This window comes from Hypanus sabinus, unplaced genomic scaffold (assembly GCF_030144855.1).
Source record: "Hypanus sabinus isolate sHypSab1 unplaced genomic scaffold, sHypSab1.hap1 scaffold_375, whole genome shotgun sequence".
Classification (NCBI taxonomy): domain Eukaryota; kingdom Metazoa; phylum Chordata; class Chondrichthyes; order Myliobatiformes; family Dasyatidae; genus Hypanus; species Hypanus sabinus.
Window position 1 is genome coordinate 141,655 of NW_026781268.1, and position 23,479 is coordinate 165,133.

A 23,479-nucleotide genomic window follows, 5' to 3' on the forward strand; every position below is an offset into this window, starting at 1 on the left:
TTCAGCTTTGCGCCCGAGGCCGGGCTGTGGGATCAGTTAGTTGTGGTTCCCAGGCGAGGAGGGGTTTAGGGTGAAGGGTATCTGTCTGTGTGTGTGTGGGTAGAGGTTATGAGTGGACTGTGGGTGTGGGGTGAGAGGAGTGACGTTCTGGGGGACCCGTATTCGGAGGAGTTGCTGTTGTAAGAAAGTGGGATGATCGGAATTTCCGTGACCGGGTCAAATAAAGTTGAAAACAGGGGAGGATCTGCTCCGTTGTGTCGGACGCTCGCGTGTCCTTTCAGGAAGCAGCCATTCTCTCTTCAAATGAATTGTTGTCTAATCTTGCTGCTAACATTGTCTTTGTTACAATGCCCCAGAGTCTGGCAGAGCTGTCACCATCATAGGCTGTTGGTACAGATTGGGATGGCGGTGGGGTGTCAGTGACCTCTGTATCAGAGAGCAACACGGGTTTCTACATCCTCTTGTGAGATATAAATGTCCTCACAGTGGATTCGGATCAGCTGGCATATCTGGAGCTTGCAAGGGGAAAGAGAATAGAGAAGGGGTGAGGAGAGAGAGTATTAATCCGCAAATCATCATCCGGGATGGAGGGGTACAGGAGCTGTCTGATAGATCGTTTTACAGTAATTGTATTTTTATATAATCTCACAGATGGTGACTGAAGAAGAGGCTTGGTGAGGGAGGATACCCGGAGGTGAGCAGGTCAGACACGGTATCAGGAGAGTGACGGAGATGTGATATCCTGTGTCATGGGTATAGACAGTCGTCTCAAATGAGGGATTTGTTTGGTGATGCCGCTTCCCTGGAGGTGGAGGAAAGAGGCCACACAAACAGGTGGAACCAGCTGTGGGAAGACATGGTTTGTCAGGTCTGACGATGAGCTGAATGTACCATAACTTTCAGACTGAATCAGAAAACCATTCTGAGGGTATTTGAAATGTCAGAAGCAGGAGAGATGTGATCCCATGTGTCCATCAGACCCTCAGTGAGATGGTTCCAGTTATAACGTGCAGGGATGAAAGCATAGTGTTTGGGGCTGATTTAATCACTGATTCTGACATAGTTAGTTTTACTGTAAGGAAGTAATAATAATGGAAGACACAGGAACTTCATCAATTGCCAGTTGTTTAGCAGATGTGACCAATCTCTGTCACGTTGACATAAACATAGACTCGCAGTGGTGACAAAGGGGTGCAGTCTGGTTTAATTCAGGTTGGAGAGGGGTGTGGAGTTTTGAAATCAATGCCTTGCGGTGCCACCATCGTTAATTTACCATGTCCGGAGTGGCGGGTCACACAGCACGGAAACAGGCCTTTGGCCGGCCATACCTGTTCTGACCATCCACTCACTGTCTACACTGGTCCCATTTATCAGCATTTGGTTCACAGCCGACTGTATCTCGGCAGTTTCAATGCTCATCCTGTTCGTAAATGTTGTGAAGGGACCTGCCTCCACCACCACCTCGGGCAGTGAGTTCCAGATTTCAGCTACGCTCTGAGTGAAAAGTCTCTTCCTCAGATCCCTCTAAACCTCTTCATCCTCTGTTTAAATCTATGCCCTCTGATCTGCGACACCTCTGTCCCAGGATCGTAGCTGATATGGGCATCAGTGAGGCCTTTGATACCGTTCAGCATGGTAAGTTGCTGTGGAAAGTCAGACCACATGGGATCCAGGGAAGCTGGCTAACTGGATGCACAGTTGTCTTGATGGTAGGAAGCAGAGAGTGATGGTGGGAGGCTGTTTATTGGACTCGAGGCCCCTGCCTAGTGAGGCTCCCCAGGGTTACACCCCATTGCTCTCATTATTCATTCAGATTTAATTATATTTGCATTTGCAGTTTGTTGAATTCTTTGAACATCAACCATTGCTACTTGTCATCTAGATCAATAATTTGGTTAAGAATACACAGGATATGGAGAGAAGGTTTGCACCAAGTTCAAACAATTAGTTTTTCTTAAAGAGATTAAGTATAAACTCTCCGCTCTGTTACCCTCTGCGCACACGACCACCCCCTCCCCTTACCGTCCTCCCTCTCACCCTGACATTGGACATACATTCAGGGTGAAAGTGAATTATTTCGGGGAATCTGAAGGGGAATTCTTCACAGAGGTTGGTGAGAGTGTGGAATGAGTTGCCAGTGGAAGTGGAGGATGTGGGTCTGATTTAGACACTAAAGAGGAATTTGGGTGAGGACGTGGGTGGGAGGTGTATGGAGGCTCTGGTGCAGGTAGCTGGAACTAGGCAGTAACAACAAAAACAGGTCGGCATTGACTGGAAGGGCCGAAGGGCCTGTTACATTGCTGCTGCTCTCTTTGACTCTAATAATATTCTAATTTGTAATTTCCACATCAGTTCTTTGCTGTTCATGACTGAACCCAAACATTTACCCAAACAACAATTGTATGTCTCTTGGCTGGCTACAGAAAGCACTTACCAGCTGTGATACTTGCCAAAGTGGGTGTTACTAAGTACCGACCATGCAGGGTGCCCAAACTTTTGCTTTGGGCCCTTTTCCTTTTTTGTTATTTTGAAACTGTAAAAGATGGAAATTAAAATGTAATCTTGTTTAAAATATTAAAGAAATGTGTCATCTTTGACTTTATGCCTTTCAGAAATCAGGTCATCTTTTACTCGCTGAGCTATTCACAGTAACAGAAATTTTGACCAGGGGTGCCCAAACCTTTGCAAGCCACTGCTGGACTAAGTGTGTAAATGTAGGACGGGACCACGTTGAAAAATAAATGTGCCAGTTTTCCAAAATTGCCCCCTTCCACCCGAGGCCACGAATATATCAATCACCCCTCGTATATATTTTCGTCAAATATGAACAGGATTCAGCACTCCATGTGTGTATATGCAATCGTGATAAGAAATACAGACCAGAAACACGTACATGAGAGGCCAACTCAGAAAAATAAATCATCACTCTGGAAGAAAACATTAACCAGTGGAATGAGTATGACCCTCCATGGGAGACATCCTAACGATCTGAGCAGACGAGATGGTGACAAATGAGCCCTGAATAAGGACGTTAACTCCCAAAGTCATTCTTCCACAGCCAGAGATTTGAGAGGCGAAGAAAATCTCAGACAGAACTACAGTCAGCTCGACTTCTTCAGTCTGCAGGAAATTCAAGGGAAACTTCTTCACCCAGAGCGATGACAATTTGGAACCCATCACCACAGAGGTGGACAACAGGGGAAGATTTGAAAGCTCTGTTGTGGAACAGAATCAGGTCCAGCCGGCCTGAGTTGACTCTCTACTGTACAACTAGGTGTGTTATAAATTCACTAAGTACCGGAGACAGTGTTTAAAATACAACTGATTTATTTGTCACAGATCTAGTCCCATTAAAGATGAATATGCAGCAGATGAAACTCCTCCCATGCCCTGTGACCAGGGTGCAGACCTGGGTGTGGTGAGCAGCAGCAATAATTGCAGAGTTCAGCACCGACAACTGCTACGAAGGATGAACAGCTCTGATGGGCAGAAGGGTGCAGAGTTGCCCATGTCCCCCCACCTGCCGGGGAAAATCACAAACTGTTATTGTTACCACGCTGCTAATGAGAGAGAAAGAGAGACAAAGGGAAAACATACTGGGACTGGAACATTTGCTTCAGATAAGGGAGAGACAACACCGGGAGTGAGAGACTTGTTGTTCCACCATATTATGACTCCTGCAAGACTTATGGCTCCGGAGAGGGCTGTTTACTTGGTACTATTCTGTTCATTAAAATTCTTCAGTGAACAGCTGGAGTGGGCTGGTTTGATGGACTAAGCCATTCAAAACTGATTGGCACCTGAGACCCCGTGAGTAGGGATAAAATTGAGGTCTGGGGAGATACCCCTCAGACACACCAGGAGACACACTAGTGAGCACTGCTTGAGTGTTGGAACCCACAAGAAGGTGTGGGGCATCGGGGACCGAACAAAGAATCGGTCAGTTTAACTCACAGGGCCGGTGGGGGCTTGTGTGTGTGTCCACCCTTGCCTGGGTGATGAGTCCACCACAGAAGAATGGTCGGACAGAGGGGTCATACCTGAATGGCCACAACACATTCACGGATCGAGAACGTAAAGGAAGGTTTGACTGACTGTAGCTGTCACTGTTCGCTCGCTCTCTCTTTCTCTCTCCAACGATTAAAACACAAGAACCAACAACTACCTCAGCACGTATGAACTGAACTGAACTTTATATTCACATATGACAATTCATTATCCCCTAGACATCGATAGAGCTTGTTTATTATTGATTATTATTAGACCCACACTTTTAGATTTAGTATTGCTAACGTGTATTATCTATATATTTGCATTATTGATATTGATTTGTATATTTTACTAATAAACAATGTTTGAAAATAGTACCCCCAGACTCCAACGGATTCTTCTATCTTTGCTGGTCAGACACCCAGTTACGGGGTACGTAACACAGCAACGGTGATGGACAAATATGCAGCATGCAACTCATTGAAACTTTCTCCCCAGTGTGCACCCGGTAGTGTGTCACAAGTGTAATGCACTGTAAGGTTTCACTGCTGATGCAGTGGACTCTCTGCAATGTTTCCCTGCTGAGTTAATGGCTTCCCTGCAGCAGCAATGTTTAGGGTACGACTAGCGATAACAGGGTTTTGGAGTGTGGGGCTATCCAATGACAGAAATGTTCTTTCTTGTGAGTCTGGTAGAGAGATTTTCATGGCCTTTTGCTGGGGAGAGATGGGAAGAAGAGAGAGTGGGCTCTTTTTCTTTCTTTTTCATTACTTCACTAACCATCTAGTCAAAGTAAGAATTGTACATCTCAGTCGTTTAATCACATATTGTGTATCGTTTGTTACTGCGGGGGTACTGATTTGTAACAGGGGATACGTCACACAGCATCCACCCAAACAAGATTTCTTAAGTTTGGCCGGGCTGGGGGATATCACCCCCTATATTTAGCTGCTAGCCGAAGTAAGAGTTGCACAGGGTTAGATTACTGAGTGAATCGCTTCTGAAATACACAGCAGGTGAACGGTCTCTCCCCAGTGTGAACTCAATGATGCACATTAAGTTGATTTTGCTGAGGGAATATCTTCCCAACGTCTGAGCATGAGATCGGCCTCTCCCCAGTGTGAGCTCACTGGTGTCTCTGCAGTTCAGATGTCGGAGTGAATCACTTCCCACACACTGAAGCCTGGATTATGCTTCACCGTACGCTCCGCGTAGCTGCGTACCCGACACGGCACTCTAGGCCATACCGTACGCCGTAGCCTAAAGCACACCTTACGAAAATGTAACTGTGTGTCACAGACTGCGAGAACTGTGATTGGTCTGCTTGGTAACAGCACATTTCCTCCTAGAGATTTCCTGTTGCTTCAAAGTTGGGAAAATGGACCAAATCGAGGAGAGGTTAAGTCAGGAAGTCAGAAAATATCTACATTTGTACGACTCTTCATTGGTATATTATAAAGACTTGCAAATGGTATGAAATTTGTGCAAAGAAGTTTCCACAAACATCAGTTTGGACGTCACGGACTGCACAAAGAAATGGAAAAACTTCTCTCTTTTCTGCGCTGCAGTGATTTCAATAACTCTTATTCAGCATCTATTAGCTCCAAATCCAACAAGATGAACTCAGCAGTCGCCATCATTCCCAACTCCACGAGTCAATTCAACACAGTAGCATAGAACCCCAATGCCGACTAGCGTTTTGCCAGGGCAACACAGACACACGAACTCACAATGAAAAATGCACACAATGGCATAGGCCACTTGCGTGGGCTACTGTGTATGATACACTGTAGCGTCTACACAGAGGTATAATTCAGGCTTGAGTCTGTGAATGGCTTCTCCCCAGTGTGAACTGACCAGTGTTTTTGTAGGTGGTGTGACTGAGTGAATCCTTTCCCACACTCTGAGCAGGTGAATGGCCTCTCCCCGGTGTGAATTCGCTGATGAACCATTAGGTGTGATGACCGAGTGAATCCCTTCCCACAGTCTGAGCATCTGAACCGCCGTTCCCCAGTGTGAACTCTCTGATGGACCTTCAGGTCAGTTGAACAAGTGAATCCCTTCCTACAGTCCGAGCAGGTGAACGGCCGCTCCCCAGTGTGAACTCTCTGGTGAGCCATTAGGGTGGATGACTGAGTGAATCCCTTCCCACACACTGAGCAGTTGAATGGCCTCTCGCTAGTGTGAACAGACTGGTGTCTCAGTAGCTGCGATGACAAAGTGAATCCCTCCCCACAGACTGAGCAGGTGTATGGCTTCTCCCCAGTGTGAACTCGCTGATGTACCTTCAGTTTAGATGACAGAGTGAATCCCTTCCCACAGTCTAAGCAGGTGAACGGTCGTTCCACAGTGTGAACTCTCTGATGTACCTTCACTTGAGATGACTGAGTGAATCTTTTCCCACAGTCTGAGCAGGTGTATGGCCTCTCTCCAGTGTGAACTCGCTGATGCACCTTCAGTTGAGATGACCGAGTGAATCCCTTACCACAGTCTGAACAGGTGAATGGCCGCTCCCCTGTGTGAACTCGCTGGTGTGCCAATAGGTGGGATGAATGAGTAAATCTCTTCCCACAGTCTGAGCAGGTGAATGGCCGCTCCCCTGTGTGAGCGCGCTGATGAACCGTTAGGTGAGATGACCGAGTGAATCCCTTCCCACAGTCTGAGCATCTGAATGGCCGTTCCCCAGTGTGAACTCTCTGATGTACCTTCAGGTCAGTTGAGCAAGTGAATCCCTTCCCACAGACGGAGCAGGTGAATGGCCGCTCCCCAGTGTGAACTCGCTGGTGAGCCATTAGCGTGGATGACTGAGTGAATCCCTTCCCACACACTGAGCAGATGAATGGCCACGCCCCAGTGTGAACAGACTGGTGTCTCAGTAGCTGCCATGACAAAGTGAATCCCTCCCCACAGTATGAGCAGGTAAACAGCCTCTCCCCAGTGTGAACTGACTTGTGTGCTTGTAGGTGGGATGACTGAGTGAATCCCTTCCCACAGTCTGAGCAGGTGAATGGCCTCTCTCCAGTGTGAACTCGCTGATGTACCTTCAGTTTAGATGAGCAAGTGAATCCCTTCCCACAGTCTGAGCAGGTGAATGGCCTCTCTCCAGTGTGAACTCGCTGATGTACCTTCAGTTTAGATGAGCAAGTGAATCCCTTCCCACAGTCTGAGCAGGTGTATGGCCTCTCTCCAGTGTGAACTCGCTGATGTACCTTCAGTTTATATGAGCAAGTGAATCCCTTCCCACAGTCTGAGCAGGTGAATGGCCTCTCTCCAGTGTGAATTCTTTGATGTACTTTCAGTTGGTATGAGCCAGTGAATCCTTTTCCACAGTCCGAGCAGGTAAACGGTCTCTCCCCAGTGTGAACTCTCTGATGTAGCTTCAGTTTAGATGACTTAGTGAATCCCTTCCCAGAGTCTGAGCAGGTGAACAGCCTCTCCTCAGTGTGGACTCGCTGGTGAACCATTTGGTCAGATGACCGAGTAAAACCTTCCACACAAATTCAGCAGATGACCAGCCTCTGCCCAGTGTGAACTGACTGGTGTGTCAACAGGTGGGAAGACCAACTGAATCCCTTCTCACACACAGAACAGGTGAATGGCCTTGTCCCAGTGTGAACTTATTGATGTCCCTTCAGTTGAAATGTTCATCTGAATCCATTCCCACTGTCTGAGCAGATGAATGGGAATCGCCTGTTCAAAATGACAGCCGTGGCAGTTGGTCAGATCATAGAGTGAATCTCTCTCCGCAGTCTGAGCGGGAATGATGATCGAGTGAATCCCTTGCTCCACTTCTTAAATACCTGGACAGAGACAGCAAAACTGGTGTGTTGTGTTTTAGATTTCCGTAGAGAAATTCCTTGTGATTTGTAACCTGTAAAAAGATGAACAAAATCCATCAGTGGGTGCAGGACAACATTTCAGATGAGATCACTGAGTTGTCAAGCTGTGAATTGTTATCACACTGTTACAGTGAGATTCAACTCAAGTTGGAGAGAGAAATCATCTTCTAACTGGGCACAGTGCTGGTACCTGGAATGACCCTCAAACTCTCTGATGCTCTTCCTGTCTCTATAAGAATGGGGCATTTCTGCCATCTCCAATCTGTGACCTGGCTTAGTTTGACTCTCTCCATTGGCATTATTCCCTGTTCCCACTGAGCTGCATGGGGTCCTGGCCCCACAGTAACTGAAACACTCTCACCGAAAAAAGCCAGCAGTGCATTCCACACATTTCAGCCCTGGGAAAACAAACCTCTGGCTGTGCACACGATCAATGCCCCTCATCATCCTATACACCTAGAAAAGGCACTAAACATAAACAAGGAATTACACATTGCTTTGAGGATTTGTCAGATGCACACAAAATGATGAAGGAGAAGATTGGGTAAATAAATGCAAGCGGCTTTTTCCACTGAGGTTGGGTGGGATGACAATCAGAGGTCATGGGTAAGTGGGGAAGGTGAAAATGTAATGGGAACATGTGGAAAAGCTCTTTACTGAAATGGTTGTGAGAGTGTGGATTGAGATGCCAGCACAAGTGGTGAATATAAGCTCGGTTTCACCATTTAAAAAAAGTTTGGATAGCAGCCTGGTTGGTAGGGTATTGTTTTTGTGTAAAGATGGCCCAAGGGATATCAGGGACCAAATTCACCACAACCACAAACTGTTCCTACTGCTCCCATCCAGGAAACGGTACCACAGCAAAAGGACCAACAGCCTCCGGGATATCATCTTCTATCAGGCCATCCCACTGGTTAATTGATTTCTATGTTTTCTCGACTGGCCTATATACAAACTAATTATTATAAGTTAATTTAAATTACACATTGCACATTTAGATGGTAACGTAATGTAAATATTTCTACTCCTCATCTATATGAAGGGTATTTGTAATAAAGTCAATTCAATTCACCCTCTCCAACATATGTTCTGTCAATCTAGCTCCCATTCCTCCTACAACTTATTTAAACCACATCACGCCCCCCCCCCCCCCCACGCTACCTCTTGCAAGCCTTATCACTAGGATATTAGTTGCCTCTTGGTCTGTTCCCCTAACTAACAAGTCTCCTATCAACCCTTCAACTTTCCCCTGTAAGGTAATTGCCCACAACAGTGTCTGCAGTGGTCCACCTGCTGTTGTGCGGGATAGCAACAAAGTACTCTGCGATGGCTATTTAACCTCATTCCCCTTCCTGACTCTCACACAGTTTCCTGTGCCCTGCACCTTGGGTGTAACTCACCTCTCTTCATGTCATACCTATCACCACCTCCAACTGCTGGATGATCTGGAATTCATCCCTTTCAAGTTCCAACTCCTTAAAGTGCAGGGTTACAAGCTGCAGCTGGATGCACATCTTGTAGGTGAGGGCATCAGGGACACTGGATGACTCCCCTCCTTCCCTCCAATATCCCCTCTAATTTGTAATAACCGGTGTGCAGATAAATCTTGTACTGTGCATTTTTTACCCAGTGACAAGATGTGCACAGTGAATTTTATATAGAGAGGTATTCATTTTCACAGCTCGCAAATCACTGTCAATAGGAACTTTGATCTCCTCTGGGTTTGATCCAGTTCATCTGCACTCTCACACAACCTATGTAGCAGGCCTGTAACGGGTAATGAAGGATTTTCTCACCAAAGCTTTTGCACACTGTCCATATGTGATTTGCTTGCTAAATTATGCTTTAAAAAGTCAGCTTTCCAAATAGCACTCCATTTCTTCCCACTTGCAAATTCTCCAGCAACATTAGCATCAACACAATGCACACAGATAACACCAGTTTCTGTATGCTGCATAAATATTTCCCCTGAACCCTCCCTCAAGTGACAGACGGTGGTGAACTCAGTGATGGCAATGCCAATGAATATGAAGGGAAGGGCAGTAGTTTGTCTCATTGGAGTCTGGCACATTTGTGAACTGAAAGCTACTTGTTGCCCAGGGCAAAGGTGTTTGATATCATTATGTACCCAGAGAGAATGGGACAAAACATGTCCTCACCGGTAGAAAAGTCCAGAGCAAGAACATACACAAAATGCTGGAGGAACTCAGCAGGCCAGACAGCATCTATGGAAAACTGTACTAAAGCTGAGTTCATCCAGCAATTTGTGTTGCTTGGATTTCCAGCATCTGCAGATGTTCTCTTGTTAGTAATTGGGGAAAGAACAAAGGTGATTTTCTCAACTGGTGATGTAAAAGATTTTGTTCCCTTTCTCCGAGTTCCTAATCCTTGCATTTAGATAGCTGGAGCTCAGCTCTGTCTGAGAGATCCATCGGTTCCCATTCCCTCATCAGCCGGAAGCTCCCCGGGGCCCGTGTACGGATCGTGGGGCTGAGAGAGAGGGAAGAGGGCAGGACTGTCCCGGGATTGCGGGTCACGGTGCCCGCAGTTCACAGGAATCGTCCCTCAGTCGGTGTTTAAGATAAAAACACAGAGAATCGATCTTACCTGCAGACGCTATTTCCAAGGCCTTCTGTGTACCATGCGCATGCGTCATGCTTTGCGACGTCATTAGCCCTGACGCCTGCGCATCTGTTCGGTTCTTCAGCGCCAGCGAAATTTTAAACGCACCGCCTTATGGGTAATCCCGGAGCCATTAAATATTTCTGCAGGCTCTGGTTCAATATTCATAACTCATTTTTTTCGTGTGTGTATAGAAAAATCTGCATCTGTTTTAACGCAGAAAGCTCCCATAAACAACTCAATATACTCAATATCAATGTGTATCCAATGCCAAAGTAAAATGCAGATATAAAACACAGGAGATTCTGCAGTTGCTGGAAATACAGACACACACACACACTCAAAATGCTACATTTTCGAGTGGATTTACAAACCTCTCCTCTCACTCACTTATTCCGTGGATTACTGAACTTTTCCACTTTACCATCTTAAGACTTTAAGCATTGTTTCCCAAGCTTGATAGTTTGGGAGCTATATATACTCACAGCACTGTGAACTTCTGTGTATTTCGTTTAATCTTTTATATTTGGAGTAGATACAGATAAAGATAGTGGTTTTCACATCGAAACCAGACTCCATTAGTGATCTATTGCTGCTGGTCCGTAACAATTGTGCTGTCTGAGGCACAGTCCTTTAAAATTGGTGAAAATGACCCAAAACGTTGAAAAGAGCGGGGAAGAAGGAGTTTAACCAACTTCGTCCGGAGCCCTGAACAACGTCACAACCACAGTGAGCTCATCGTCTTGTTCAGCCCGGAGAAAATCATGCAGGAAATTCATGCAGGTGTATAAGATGATGAGAGGCATTGGACGTGTGGATAGCCAGAGGCTTGGTCCCAGGGCTGAAACGGCTAACACGAGGGGGAATAGGTTTAAGCTGCTTGAGAGTAGGTGCAGAGGAGAAGTCAGAGCTAAGGCTTTTAAGCAAAGAGTGATGTGTGTGTGAAATGCACTGCCAGCGACGTTGGTAGAGGCGGATACAATAGGGTCTGTTAAGAGACTCTTGGATAGGTACATGGAGCTTAGGAAAACAGGTGGCTATGCGGTCGGGTAATTCTAAGCAATTTCTAGAGTAAGTTACATGGTCGGCACAACATTGCGGGCCAAAGCGTCTGTAATGTGTTTTGGATTTCTATGATTCCATGAAATTCAAAGGAAATCTCCTATCCCACGGAGTGGTGACTCGTTGCAACCTGTCATCTCAGGGAGAGTGATAGGGGAACGGCAGGGAAAGATTTTGATATTCTGATATGGAACAGAAACATGGGCAGAAACCAGATGGGCTGAATGGCCTCTCTAGTGTACACAGTGAGTGTGGTAGAGACTGTATGTACCTGACACACGGGATTTGATACAAAACTGATTTATCTTTCACAGATCCACAATATTAAACACCAGTCTAGTTTAAGGCTAACATCAGCAGAACAGACTCCTCCAATGCTCAGTGACCAGGGTTCAGTCCTGGGTGCGATGAGCAGCCGCAAGAACTGCAGAATCTGACAGTAACAGTCCCTCATGAACCTGCAGCTGCCTTCAGTCACCGTGATGGTTAAACATTTAACACGGAGCTGATTTGAACTTCCTCCCTGATGTGAAGTTGCTGGTGCTACAGCAGCTGGGATGATTGAGTAAAACTCTTTGCTCACTCCGGACAGAAATGTGGCCTCTATTTATTGTGAACTCACCGGAGCATCACAAGGTGGGTTAACTGAATGAGTCTCTTCGCACACACGGAGCAGGTGAACGGCCGCTTCCCAGAGTGAAGCTGTTGGTGTATCTGCGATAGCCGACTGAATCCCTTCCAAAATGCGAGCCAGTGAATGACGTCACATTGCTATAAACGTCATGGCAGTGTATCCAATCAGACACGGGCATGGACAGATGTTCGGGCTCTCCTTGTCGCAAGAGGGAGCGTTGTCTTCAGCAACTCCGCCTCCACATTCAAGAATCGGCGGCATTCAAGTGCTGGTGAACTGACAGATACAACGGAACTATCGTGCTGTTGTGTTTGTGATTCCCATACACAAATCCTTTGAATTTTCTAAACTGTTAAAAGTTTACAAACCACGTCAGTGGGTGAAGGACAACATTTCCACTCAGATTATTTACTTTCCATGGTGCCTTCTGAGAAAAACACTGTCACAACTCAAAACAACTTGGGGGGACAAGACTTCATCTTCTAACTGGCCACAGTTCCGGAATCAGGCACAATATCAAACTCTCTGCTTCCCTCTCTGTATCAAAATGGATCATTCCTCCCCTTCATCAGTCTGTGACTTGGCTCAGTTTGTCTGTCTCCTTCGCATTCTGAGCATGCGCCACACACCCACTGAGATCACATTGTATTTACACGGCTGTGACCAGAGACTTTCTGATTATTATGTCCCTCCTGGTATTTGACGGTTGTAAACTCCGAGTCAGCAATGGTATTGAACATGGGAGTAGGTGATTAGGCTTTTTCGTTGGAGATGATAAACTGCCGGCAGTGTGCGTCTGGATGAGTGGGACGTTTTCAGACTGGAAGGAGGTAGCGATTGGAGTACCCCAGAGATCAGTCCGTGACCACAGTTGTTCACAGTTTAATGTCCTGGCTGAGGCAGCGAGATGTGAGATGTCCCAATCTGCTGGTGACGCAGAAAGAGTGGAGTTGGGGGAGGGGAGGGTATTCACATGCAATTTCGTAGCTTTGCAATCAGTACATAGTGCACTGTGGGGCTGCAGTGGCGGGTTCCAATCTTCTAATTAGATTTGCTGACCACACTACATTGATCGGCCGGATCCCAAATAATAACGAGGCAGCCGACAGAGAAGAAGTCATCACCCCGACACTGTGGTGTCAAGAAAACAACCTCTCTCTCATTGTGACAAAAACACAGGAGCTGGTTGTGGATTACAGGAGGAATGGAGACAGTGAGCACATTCAACATTTCCAAGTCTGTTATTGACACAAATGCACATTTTAATATTGATTATGACACAATGTATTTCACAGGTTGTTAATGACATAAAACATATTTAGAGATTGTTACTGACAGAGAATCGTATAATTTATGTTTCGTGTGTTATCTGAATGTACTTGCCTGTGATGCTGCCACAAGTCAGTGTTTCTCTGTACCTGTACCTTCCAGTACTTGCGCACTTGGCAATAAATTCAACAGGACCTGAGAAATCTCAGTGAGATTTGATTAGTGATGATCATCTTGGCAGCTCGGTAGGTCGAATGTATCCGACAGTCCACTGTTAAATGCAAAACCCTGAACAGTGTCGATCAGAGTGATCTTAGACTCCAAGTTCATCGAGAAACTGCACAGATTGATCGGGTGGTTAAGAAGGCAAATGACATGGTTGACTTTATTAGTTGAAGCATTGAGTTCAAAAGTCGGGAAGTTGTGTTGTGGCTGTTACGAGCCTGCGGTCGTACTGTGACTGTTTCTTTAAGAGCGGCGGCGTGAGGAGGCGGGGCTATGTCAGTCACAGGCTGACTGTGGGAGGGGGAGAGGGAGAGGGAGAGGGAGAGGGAGAGGGAGGGAGAGAGAGAGAGAGAGAGACTGGAAAAGCTGATCGCTTCAGTTAGTCGCAGCTGAGGCTTGGAACTCTCCTGTGCCCACAAGAGTGGGTTGATCAACGGTACACGGAACCACAACGAATGTGTGTGGCTGTCACTTCCTATAATCCATAGGAGTGGATTGTGGAATGTCTTCTGTTAACCCTTGCCTGGGTATGTTGCTTGGTAACCCCTGGAAGACGGTATTCCTGTGACAGGTCACTTTCGCTGATAACTCGGATGTGGACGGATTCAACGGATAAGAACATCGGCGGCGGTTATTTTGAAGTAACGGCCGTTTCTCTACGTTTCACCCTGGATTACAAATATCTCTCTCCCATCATTTATTCCGTGTATTACTGATCTTTCCTACTTTACCATCTCAAGACTCTAAGCTTTGTTCCCTCAGGCTCGATAGTCTGGGAGTTATACTTACACATATATACACATTACACTGTTAACTTTCCTTTATTACGTTAAGTTACTATATTATAAGTCGATACTACTAAAGAGAATGGTTTTAACATCAAAACCAGACTCCAGTGTGAACTCTATTGCTGCTGGTTCGTTTCTGAAACGTCACAGTTCGTAACACAGTTTTATAAAACTAGTTAGACCACATCTGGAGTGTTTCATACAGTTCTGGTCGCCCCCATTCTCGGAAGGATGTCGGGGCTTTGGAGAGGGCACAGAAGAGGTTTACCAGGACACTGCCTGGATTAGAGGGCATGAGCTATAACGAGAGGCTGGACAAACTTGTGTTGTTTTCTCCAGAGCGGCGCAGGCTGGGGTGAGACTGGATGGATGTTTATAAGATTACGAGAGGAATAGATCGAGTGGACAGACGATATATTTTTCCTGGGGGTTGAAATGTCTAATACAGTTAAGGTGAGTGGAGATGTGAGCGGCGTTTGCTTCTTTCCACAGAGTAGTGGGTAAACGGACATCTGTCTGGGGTGAGAGACCAAAGCGGCCATGTGATCCCGTTTCCTGTTCACGTTTCTCTGCAGATCTGCAGCATCTGCGGGTCACTGCTCTACCTATACGTGTAGCTTCATCTTTCCCCGTTCAGACAAAGCAGTGAGATCCGGATCTGTCACGTCCTCTCGTTGTGGTGGACAATATGGTTTTTTTTTCAGCATGCTTCCTTCCACTGTTTTTACCTGCTGAAGTGCTGCCAATGTTTCTGGGTGTCTGACCCACTTATGTGAGAATTTAGCTTTTTATAATTATCTGAGCTTCTCATAAATGTGGACAGTTCAGTTAAGCTTCACTCCACTACTTCCAAAGCAACAACCCAGTCAGTCAAATAGTTCCACACAATTAAAATAGTTTATTACATCTTTTTTTCATTTTGTACTATTTATATAAATTAACAATGTGATAGTTATATTCTTATATTAAATCACAATTGTTAAAATCTATGGTAAAAAATTGGGTTCCACTGCTGAACGAATTTCTTGACATAATTCTGGTATTGATATGGGAGACCCACCACCAGTCACCTGATCCCACTTACCGCAGATCGTAATGAGAGATTAAAGCCTTTTCTATTTATTTGCGTTCCTCAGAAAGAGAACTGTTCAGTTTCCTTCTGTGGTTCCAGAGCAGAAGCTCAGTCTGTCTAATATTTCCACACAATTAAAATGGGGAATTTGTTTATTATCATCATGTACTGAACGACAGTTCAAATCTTCCCTGACGTACCATCCACACAGATCGATACATAACAACGGTACATCGGTCTGATATACGATAAAACAATAACTGTAACAAAGCATTATGGCTGCAGAGAAAGTGCAGTGGAGATAGACATATGGTGCAGGGTCACGTCGAGTCACATTGTGATGTCGAGTCTATTTAATCATTCATTTGGCTTATAACTGCAGACAGGAAGCCGTCCTTCAGCCTGGTGTTACGCACTTTAATGCTTTTGTATCTCCTCCCCGATGGGGGAGCGGGTTTGCAGCGAGAATGTCCAGGTTGTGAGGATCTTTAATACATGGCCTGGTTCTCCGAGGGAGTGGAAGTGTAGGGAGAGTCCATGGAGTGGAGGCTTGTTTCTCTGATGTTCTCTGCTCTCCAAAGTTCTCTGCAGTTCCTTACAGTCATGGGCAGAGCAGTAGCCATACGAAGGCGTGAAGTATCGACAAGAAGCTCACAGACCTCGGCCTTCACCCTGCCTTGTGTAGCTGGATCCTGGACTTCCTGTCAGATCGCCGGCAGGTGGTAAGAGTGGGCTCCATCTCCTCTGTCTCTCTGACCCTCAGCACACATACCCCACAGGGTTGTCTCTTTGGCCCACTCCTTTACTCTCTGTGCACCCATGACTTGTGTTGCCACCCACAGCTCCAACCTGCTAATGAAATTGGCTGACAGCACTACATTGATTGGCCTAACCTCAAATAATAACTTTCAATCGATCAAATGCCTCCCGACAAGGTTCGGTCCAAACATACTTTTCACGCTTCTTCAGGAGATTGGTCAGAGAAAGAGCGATAGCAGCAAAGTTCTTACGAAAATATCCATCCATTCCCAGAAACCTTCTAAGAGCCTTCTTATCAGTCAGAATAGGAACTTGAGAAATTGCCTGGACTTTTGCCCAAACAGGAGCCAACTTGCTTTGACCAACAACATAGCCAAGACAGGTCACAGTGGCATGGCCAAATTCACTCTTAGCTAACTGTAAAGTCGTCCTGAGAAAGCCTGTCAAACGGCTTCTCTGCTGCAGAGATATGCTCTTCCCAAGTGTCACTCCCTGTGGCTAACTCATCAATATAGGCATCTGTGTGTTCTAACCCTGGAATTACAGAATCAATCATTCTCTGGAATGATCCTGGACTATTTTTCCTTCTAAAAGAGAAAACAACCCAGAAGGTGTCACAAATGCAGAAATTTCTCTACCTCTGTCCGTCAATGGATCACACCAATACCCTTTCAACAGATCAATCTTTGTAAGAAATTTAGCTTTTCCAACCTTATTGATGCAATCATCCTCCCTAGGGATAGGAGAGGATTCTGTTTTTGTTACTGCATTTACCTTCCCATAATTAATGCAAAATCTAACACCACCATCAGGTTAAGGCACAATAATGCAGGGTGAGCTCCAATCTGATGCCAAAGGACTAATAATACCATTTTCAGCATATATTCAATTCCTTGCTCAGCCAATTTACACTTTTCGACGTTCATGCAATATGGGTGTTGTTTAATCGGTTTGGCTTGACCAATATCTACATCATGTACTGCGACTGTGGTTTGCTTGGGAACATCGGGAAATAAATCTTTAAACATCAGGATTACTTCCTTCAGCTGTTGTTGTTGCTTTGGCTGCAGATGAGCCAACTCGTTAGCAATGTTTTCTGGAACAACCGAGTTCATTAGCCTAACTGGGACAATGTTTGGCTTGTGAAAATTCTCAGACGAGTCGATTGTTTCATTCTCAGAGTTGCCAGATTCATATGTTTTGACAACAACACTCACAGATGGTGCCTGCTTGTCAAAATACGGCTTTATTATATTTATGTGTACCACCTGTGTTAGTTTACGTTGGTCGGGTGTTTTAATAGCATTATTCAGATCATTAATTTGAGAGACTATTTCAAGCACCTTATCTCCCACCTGGTATTTTCTTTCTCAAGCCCACTTATCAAACCAACACTTCATTTTGTTTTGAGAGATCTTTAAGTTTTGTCTCACTAGACTACAGACTTGGTGTAGTTTATTCTTGAACTTCTAAACAAAGTCTAACAAGTTAACATGTACATCCCCATCAATCCACTGTTCCTTTAACAAGGACAAAGGTCCCCTCACTATAAATTTTAAAAAGGGTTCACCGAATGCAGTTATAGGGCAGAGTGGGGCCATTGGCGTGACCTGATTCGGTTTACCCACAACTTGACAAGTGTGACAGCTTCTGCAAAAGGTCACAACATCTTTCCTCAAATTAGGCCAGTAGAATTATTACATAACTGTTTACAGTTTTATTCACTCCAAAATGTCGACCTAATGGCATACTGTGGGCCAAAGTTAAAATTTCAGCCATATAACTTTAGGAACTACAACTTGGTGAACAATTTCCCATTCCTCACTCGCTGGAATAGCAGGTGGCCTCCACTTCCTCATTGACACTTCATCATGAGATAATACCCTACTGGCACATTCTTAATCTCATCATCTGAGAGGGCTGTTTCTTTTAAAGCTTCAATCTCAGGGTCTCGGTTCTGTTCTGCTATAAACTCCTTCCTAGACAGGGATAAATCTTCCTCATCAGACTTACGACTGAATCCTGTTGAAACAATGAAGGCAGAAATTCCCTGACAAGTCATCATAACCTGAATCCCGATTTTGGCTATCATGGGTATCAGAATCATGCTGCACAGATTCGTCTGCGTCGGCATACTTTTAGCCATACTTTGAGTTCCTGCGCAGGAAGGATAAATGTTAAAACCCATCTGTGGGTCGTCAGCGGTTGTCTTAGTTGTCAACAGCGCTGCAGGAACAATTTTAGGTCATTCCCTAACAGCAAACTAACATCTTCCAATGGTAAAATGGAGTATAATCCAATTTTAACAGGTCCCAAAAGCAACCCTGACAGTAAATTTACCTTGTACAATGGCACAGAAACCATGCTACCCCCAAAGCCTTTAATAAGATTTACTTCATCAGTGTTCGTCTCATCACCAAACTTTAGAATGCTGTCTAATATAAGTGACTGAGAATCCCCAGTAACTCGAAGAATTTTGGGTAGTTGGGTTGACCCTTCCTTTACTAATACAAACCCATTTGACATAAAATGATCAAAAGCCTTCTTAATTCAGTCAGAGTTCTCAGTCCATAACTGAGCCTCAACAGAATGTTCAGAACCCTGTGGGTTTATAGGTGCGTCAACAAACTGAACACCAGCATTTGGGACTGGCTTCTTTTCATTTTTCTTATTCAGGATAGAACAATTAGCCATCACATGACCAGCTTTCTTACAATAGTAACAAGCAAGACCAGAATATTTCTCTTTCAACTGCTTCCCTTCATCCTTACTCTTGTCACTAGTCCCAGCTGTAATTTCTGGTTTACCCTGGTGATCTCTGGCACTCTTTTGGAAGCTCTTATTTGGGATAATCTTAACCTTATGAGTAAAAGCAAACTCATCTGCTATTCTATCAGACTCCTGCAAATTGGCAGTATCCTTTTCATCTAAATATGTCTTTATGTCGTCAGGAGCACACCTTTTGAATTCTTCAATTAAAACTAACTCTTTCAAGCTATTAAAATCATCATATACTTATCATCATCATCATATATGTGCACCAGCGATCAAAACACACAGACTTCTCATAAGCAAATTACATATGTCCGGTTCACAGATTTCCACAAATTTCAAAACTTTTGGGACCAACTCGTAAGCTTTGAGCACAGCCTGTTTCACTATGTCACAATCAGCTGCTTCATCAACTGTCAAAGCAGAATAGGCTTGCTAAGCCTCCCCCTTTGTAAGAGAACCAACCCTCTTTTGGCCACTTTAAATTCTAAGCAACCTTCTCAAAATGCTGTAAGTATTTATCAACCTCTTTCTGATCAAATGGAGGTACCAATTTAATTTCCTGACTAGCCTCAAACTTATTACCAGAGTCTAACGCTAGACCCCTTTGCTGAAACCACTGTATCTTTTCCAGCTCGAATAGCCTCTGTCTTTCTGCTTCCTCCTTCTGTTTTTCTGCCTCCTTTCTGATTTTCTGCCTCTCTAGCCTCAAATTGCCTCTGCCTTTCCGGAGCCTCCATCTTTAATTTTTCTAACTTGTCCTGGAGCTCAAGCTCACTAGGTTTACTTCCAGGAAACACGTCCAACTCCTCCACTTTAAACACACCCTCAGATACATAATGTTCAGCTATTACCCTCTGCATCTGTTCCCTCCTCATTGTCAATTTCAACATAGCAAGTTTTAACCTTCTGGCAAGACTCAACAACTCAATCCGTCTGGCATCCTCTAATGCCTCAGAGGTTCCCGCTTCCAAACAATAATCAGCATCCGCTGCTGATTTTCTACACACAAATATATCAAAAGGGACTTCCCCAATGAAATCGATAATTAATGACTACGCCCCCATAGCTGTTCATATCCCAGATGCAGGCCCCAATTTTGTTATGAATCGTAAAGCTTTAGAAACGAATCAGCACCAATAGACTACACCTGGAACAACACACACAAAATACTGGTGGAACACAGCAGGCCAGGCAGCATCTATAAGGAGAAGCATAGTCGACGTTTCAGGCCGAGACCCTTCATCAGGACTGCCTGAGACTGCCTGACAAAGGGTCTCGGCCTGAAACGTTGACAGTGCTTCTCCTTAAAGATGCTCCCTGGCCTGCTGTGCTCCACCAGCATTTTGTGTATGTTTGACTTCCAAGCATCTGCAGGTTTCCTCGTGGAGACTACACCAGGAGTCTGTTTTTGATCTTAAAACTATCTTTATTAGAATCGACTTATAATATAGTAACTTAAGCAAGATAAACAAAAGTTAACAGTGTTATGTGTATATATGTGTGTAAATATAAATCCAAAACTATTGAGCTTGGGGGGGACAAGGCTTGGAGTCTTGAGATGGTAAATTATGAAAGTTCAGTTCAACCACAAAATAGGTGATGAGAGAGATATATGTAATCCAGGGTAAATGTCGAGAGAAGGCAATTATGTCGAATTCCACAGGTTCCATGGTGGTAAAACAAGAGAACAGTCACTGTAGATATTATCTGTCATCCTTCCAAATCCACATACTAATTATCACCCAAAGTGACTTGTCACAAGGCGTATCGTCTTCAAGTGAATTACCACACCACACCCAGGCAAGGGTTAACACATCGGTGGTCTTCACATGATACCCCAAATCAGATCCACTCCTATGGATCAAACGAGGTGACAACCACACATTCGATGTATGATGAATCGATAATTAACCCATACTTGCGGGCATAGGAAAATTCCAAACAGTGACCCTTGGCACCTATTTCCCTTGTATCGATCTTTCCATTTTTCCTCCTTCATCTCCGTCTGACTCTGAGAGTCTGTGTCCTCAGTTAAAACTAAACAAGCTGTGAGTGATGTAAACAAGCTGCAAGTCAGACTGATTCACCTTCCTAATCTCTCTCTCTTAAAATGACAGTCCACAGCAAACAAAACCTAGGGATTCATAACAACTGACTGGTGTGCCAGTAGTTGGAATGACTGAGTGAATCCTATCCCACATTCTCAGCAGGTAAATGGCTCCTCTCCAGTGTGAACTCGCTGATGTCTCTGTAGTGTGGAAGAGTGAGTGAATCTCTTCCCACATTCTGAGCAGGTGAATGGCCTCTCTCCAGTGTGAGCTCGCTGATGTTCCAGCAATCTGGATGAGTTATTGAATCTCTTCCCACAGACTAAGCAGATGAACGGCTTCTCCCCAGTGTGAACTCGCTGATGTTCCAGCAATCTGGATGAGTTATTGAATCTCTTCCCACAGACTAAGCAGATGAACGGCTTCTCCCCAGTGTGAACTGACTGGTGTCTCTGCAGGGAGCGTGAGTGACTGAACCTCTTCCCACATTCTGAGCAGGGGAATGGCTTCTCTCCAGTGTGAACTCGCTGATGAGTCTGCAGGTCGGATGAGCGAGTGAATCTCTTCCCACATTCTGAGCAGAGGAACGGCTTCTCCCCAGTGTGAACTCGCTGGTGTTTCAGAAGGTTGGATGACAGAGTGAAACGTTTCCCACATTCTGTGCAATTGAATGGCTTTTCACCGGTGTGAGCACTCTCATGTCTCTGTAGGTAGGATGACTGAGTGAATCCCTTCCCACATTCTGAGCAGGTGAACGGCTTCTCCCCAGTGTGAGCTCGCTGGTGTCTCTGTAGAGCGGATGAATGAGTGAATCTCTTCCCACATTCTGAGCAGGTGAACGGCTTCTCCCCAGTGTGAGCTCGCTGGTGACTCTGTAGGGCGGATGAATGAGTGAATCTCTTCCCACATTCTGAGCAGGTGAACGGCTTCTCCCCTGTGTGAACTCGCTGATGACTCCGTAGGTTGGATGACTGAGTGAATCCCTTCCCACATTCTGAACAGGTGAATGGCTTCACCCCAGTGTGAATTCGCTGATGACTCTGTAGGTGGGATGACACAGTGAATCTCTTCCCACAGACTGAGCAGGTGAATGGCTTCTCCCCAGTGTGAACACGCTGGTGACTCCGCAGGTGGGATGACTGGGTGAATCCCTTCCCACAGACTGAGCAGGTGAACGGCTTCTCCCCCGTGTGAACTCGCTGATGTCTCTGTAGGCGGGATATCAGAGTGAATCCTTTCCCACAGTCTGAGCAGGTGAATGGCCTCTCCCCAGTGTGAACTGGCAGATGACTCTGTAGGTGGGATGACTGAGTGAATCTCTTCCCGCATTCTGAACAGGTGAACAGTTTCTGCCCAGTGTGAAGTCGCTGATGTCTCTGTAGGGTGGATAACTCACTGAATCCTTTCCCACATTCTGAGCAGGTGAATGGCTTCTCCCCAGTGTGAACTCGCTGATGTCTCAGTTGGCTGGATAAAGCACTGAATCCTTTCCCACATTCTGAGCAGGTGAATGGCTTCTCCCCAGTGTGAACTCGCTGATGTACCAGTAGGTTGGATAACTCACTGAATCCTTTCCCACATTCTGAGCATGTGAATGGCTTCTCCCCAGTGTGAACTCGCTGATGACTCTGTAGGCTGGATGACCGAGTGAATCCCTTCGCACAGACTGAGCAGGTGAATGGCTTCTCCCCAGAGTGAACTCGCTGATGTACCAGTAGGTTGGATAACTCACTGAATCCTTTCCCACATTCTGAGCAGGTGAATGGCTTCTCCCCAGTGTGAACTCGCTGATGTACCAGTAGGTTGGATGACCGAGTGAATCTCTTCCCACAGACTGAGCAGGTGAAGCGCCTCTCTCCAGTGTGAACTCGCTGGGGACTCCGTAGGTTGGATGACTGAGTGAATCTCTTCTCACATTCTGAACAGGTGAACGGCCTCTCCCCAGTGTGAACTCGCTGGGGACTCCGTAGGTTGGATGACTGAGTGAATCCCTTCCCACAGACTGAACAGGTGAATGGCTTCTCCCCAGTGTGAACTCGCTGGTGAGCCATTAGGTCAAATGACTGAGTGAATCCTTTCCCAGAAATTCAGCAGATCATCAGCCTCTACCAGGTGTGGTGTGAACTGACTGGAGTGTCCACAGGTCCAACTGAATCCTTTCTCACACACAGAACAGATAAATGGCCTTGCCCAGTGTGAACCTGCTGATGTACCTTCAATTGTGATAACTGAGTGAATCTATTCCCACTGTCTGAGCAGGTGAACAGCCTTTCTCCTGTATAAGATGACTGGCTTGCTATTTGGTCAAATGATCAATTGAATCCCTCTCCACAGTCTGAGCAGGAAGGATAGTCGATTGAATCCCTCGCTCCACTTCTTAAATATCCAGACAGAGA

The 23,479-nt window shown here is 45.4% G+C and overlaps 2 protein-coding genes across 4 annotated transcripts; both read right to left on the bottom strand.

Annotated features, from left to right (window-relative positions):
• Positions 1 to 2,434: 2,434 nt before the first annotated feature.
• Positions 2,435 to 10,666, bottom strand: LOC132388656 (zinc finger protein 420-like). 3 transcript variants are annotated; one of them, XM_059961028.1, is made up of 4 exons: positions 10,437 to 10,666; positions 5,848 to 7,861; positions 3,410 to 3,520; positions 2,435 to 2,533 (listed from the first exon to the last, which is right to left on the bottom strand). In XM_059961028.1, the coding sequence occupies exons 2-3, from the start codon at positions 7,452 to 7,454 to the stop codon at positions 3,445 to 3,447; spliced, it is 1,683 nt and encodes a 560-aa protein (XP_059817011.1). In that variant the 5' UTR covers positions 7,455 to 7,861; positions 10,437 to 10,666; the 3' UTR covers positions 2,435 to 2,533; positions 3,410 to 3,444. The 3 variants fall into 3 exon arrangements, 2 of the variants coding, with proteins under 2 accessions (XP_059817011.1, XP_059817010.1); XM_059961027.1 differs by lacking the exon at positions 2,435 to 2,533 and having other exon boundaries at positions 3,310 to 3,520; XR_009510306.1 differs by lacking the exon at positions 2,435 to 2,533 and having other exon boundaries at positions 3,427 to 3,520; positions 4,369 to 7,861.
• A 9,970-nt stretch (positions 10,667 to 20,636) lies between these two features.
• LOC132388655 (gastrula zinc finger protein XlCGF26.1-like) lies at positions 20,637 to 23,253 on the bottom strand. The gene has a single exon (XM_059961025.1). The coding sequence runs from the start codon at positions 23,132 to 23,134 to the stop codon at positions 21,239 to 21,241; it is 1,896 nt and encodes a 631-aa protein (XP_059817008.1). The 5' UTR covers positions 23,135 to 23,253; the 3' UTR covers positions 20,637 to 21,238.
• Positions 23,254 to 23,479: the final 226 nt, after the last annotated feature.

Excerpts from the sequence above, each read along its gene's own strand:
- LOC132388656 (XM_059961028.1), bottom strand. The coding sequence starts at position 7,454 with ATGGTTCACCAGCGAGTCCACACTGAGGAGAGGCTGTTCACCTGCTCA. Across the intron at positions 3,521-5,847 it reads CACCACCTACAAAAACACTG|GTGGGGGGACATGGGCAACT; the intron begins GTCAGTTCACAC and ends TTTCCCCGGCAG.
- LOC132388655 (XM_059961025.1), bottom strand. The coding sequence starts at position 23,134 with ATGGCTCACCAGCGAGTTCACACTGGGGAGAAGCCATTCACCTGTTCA.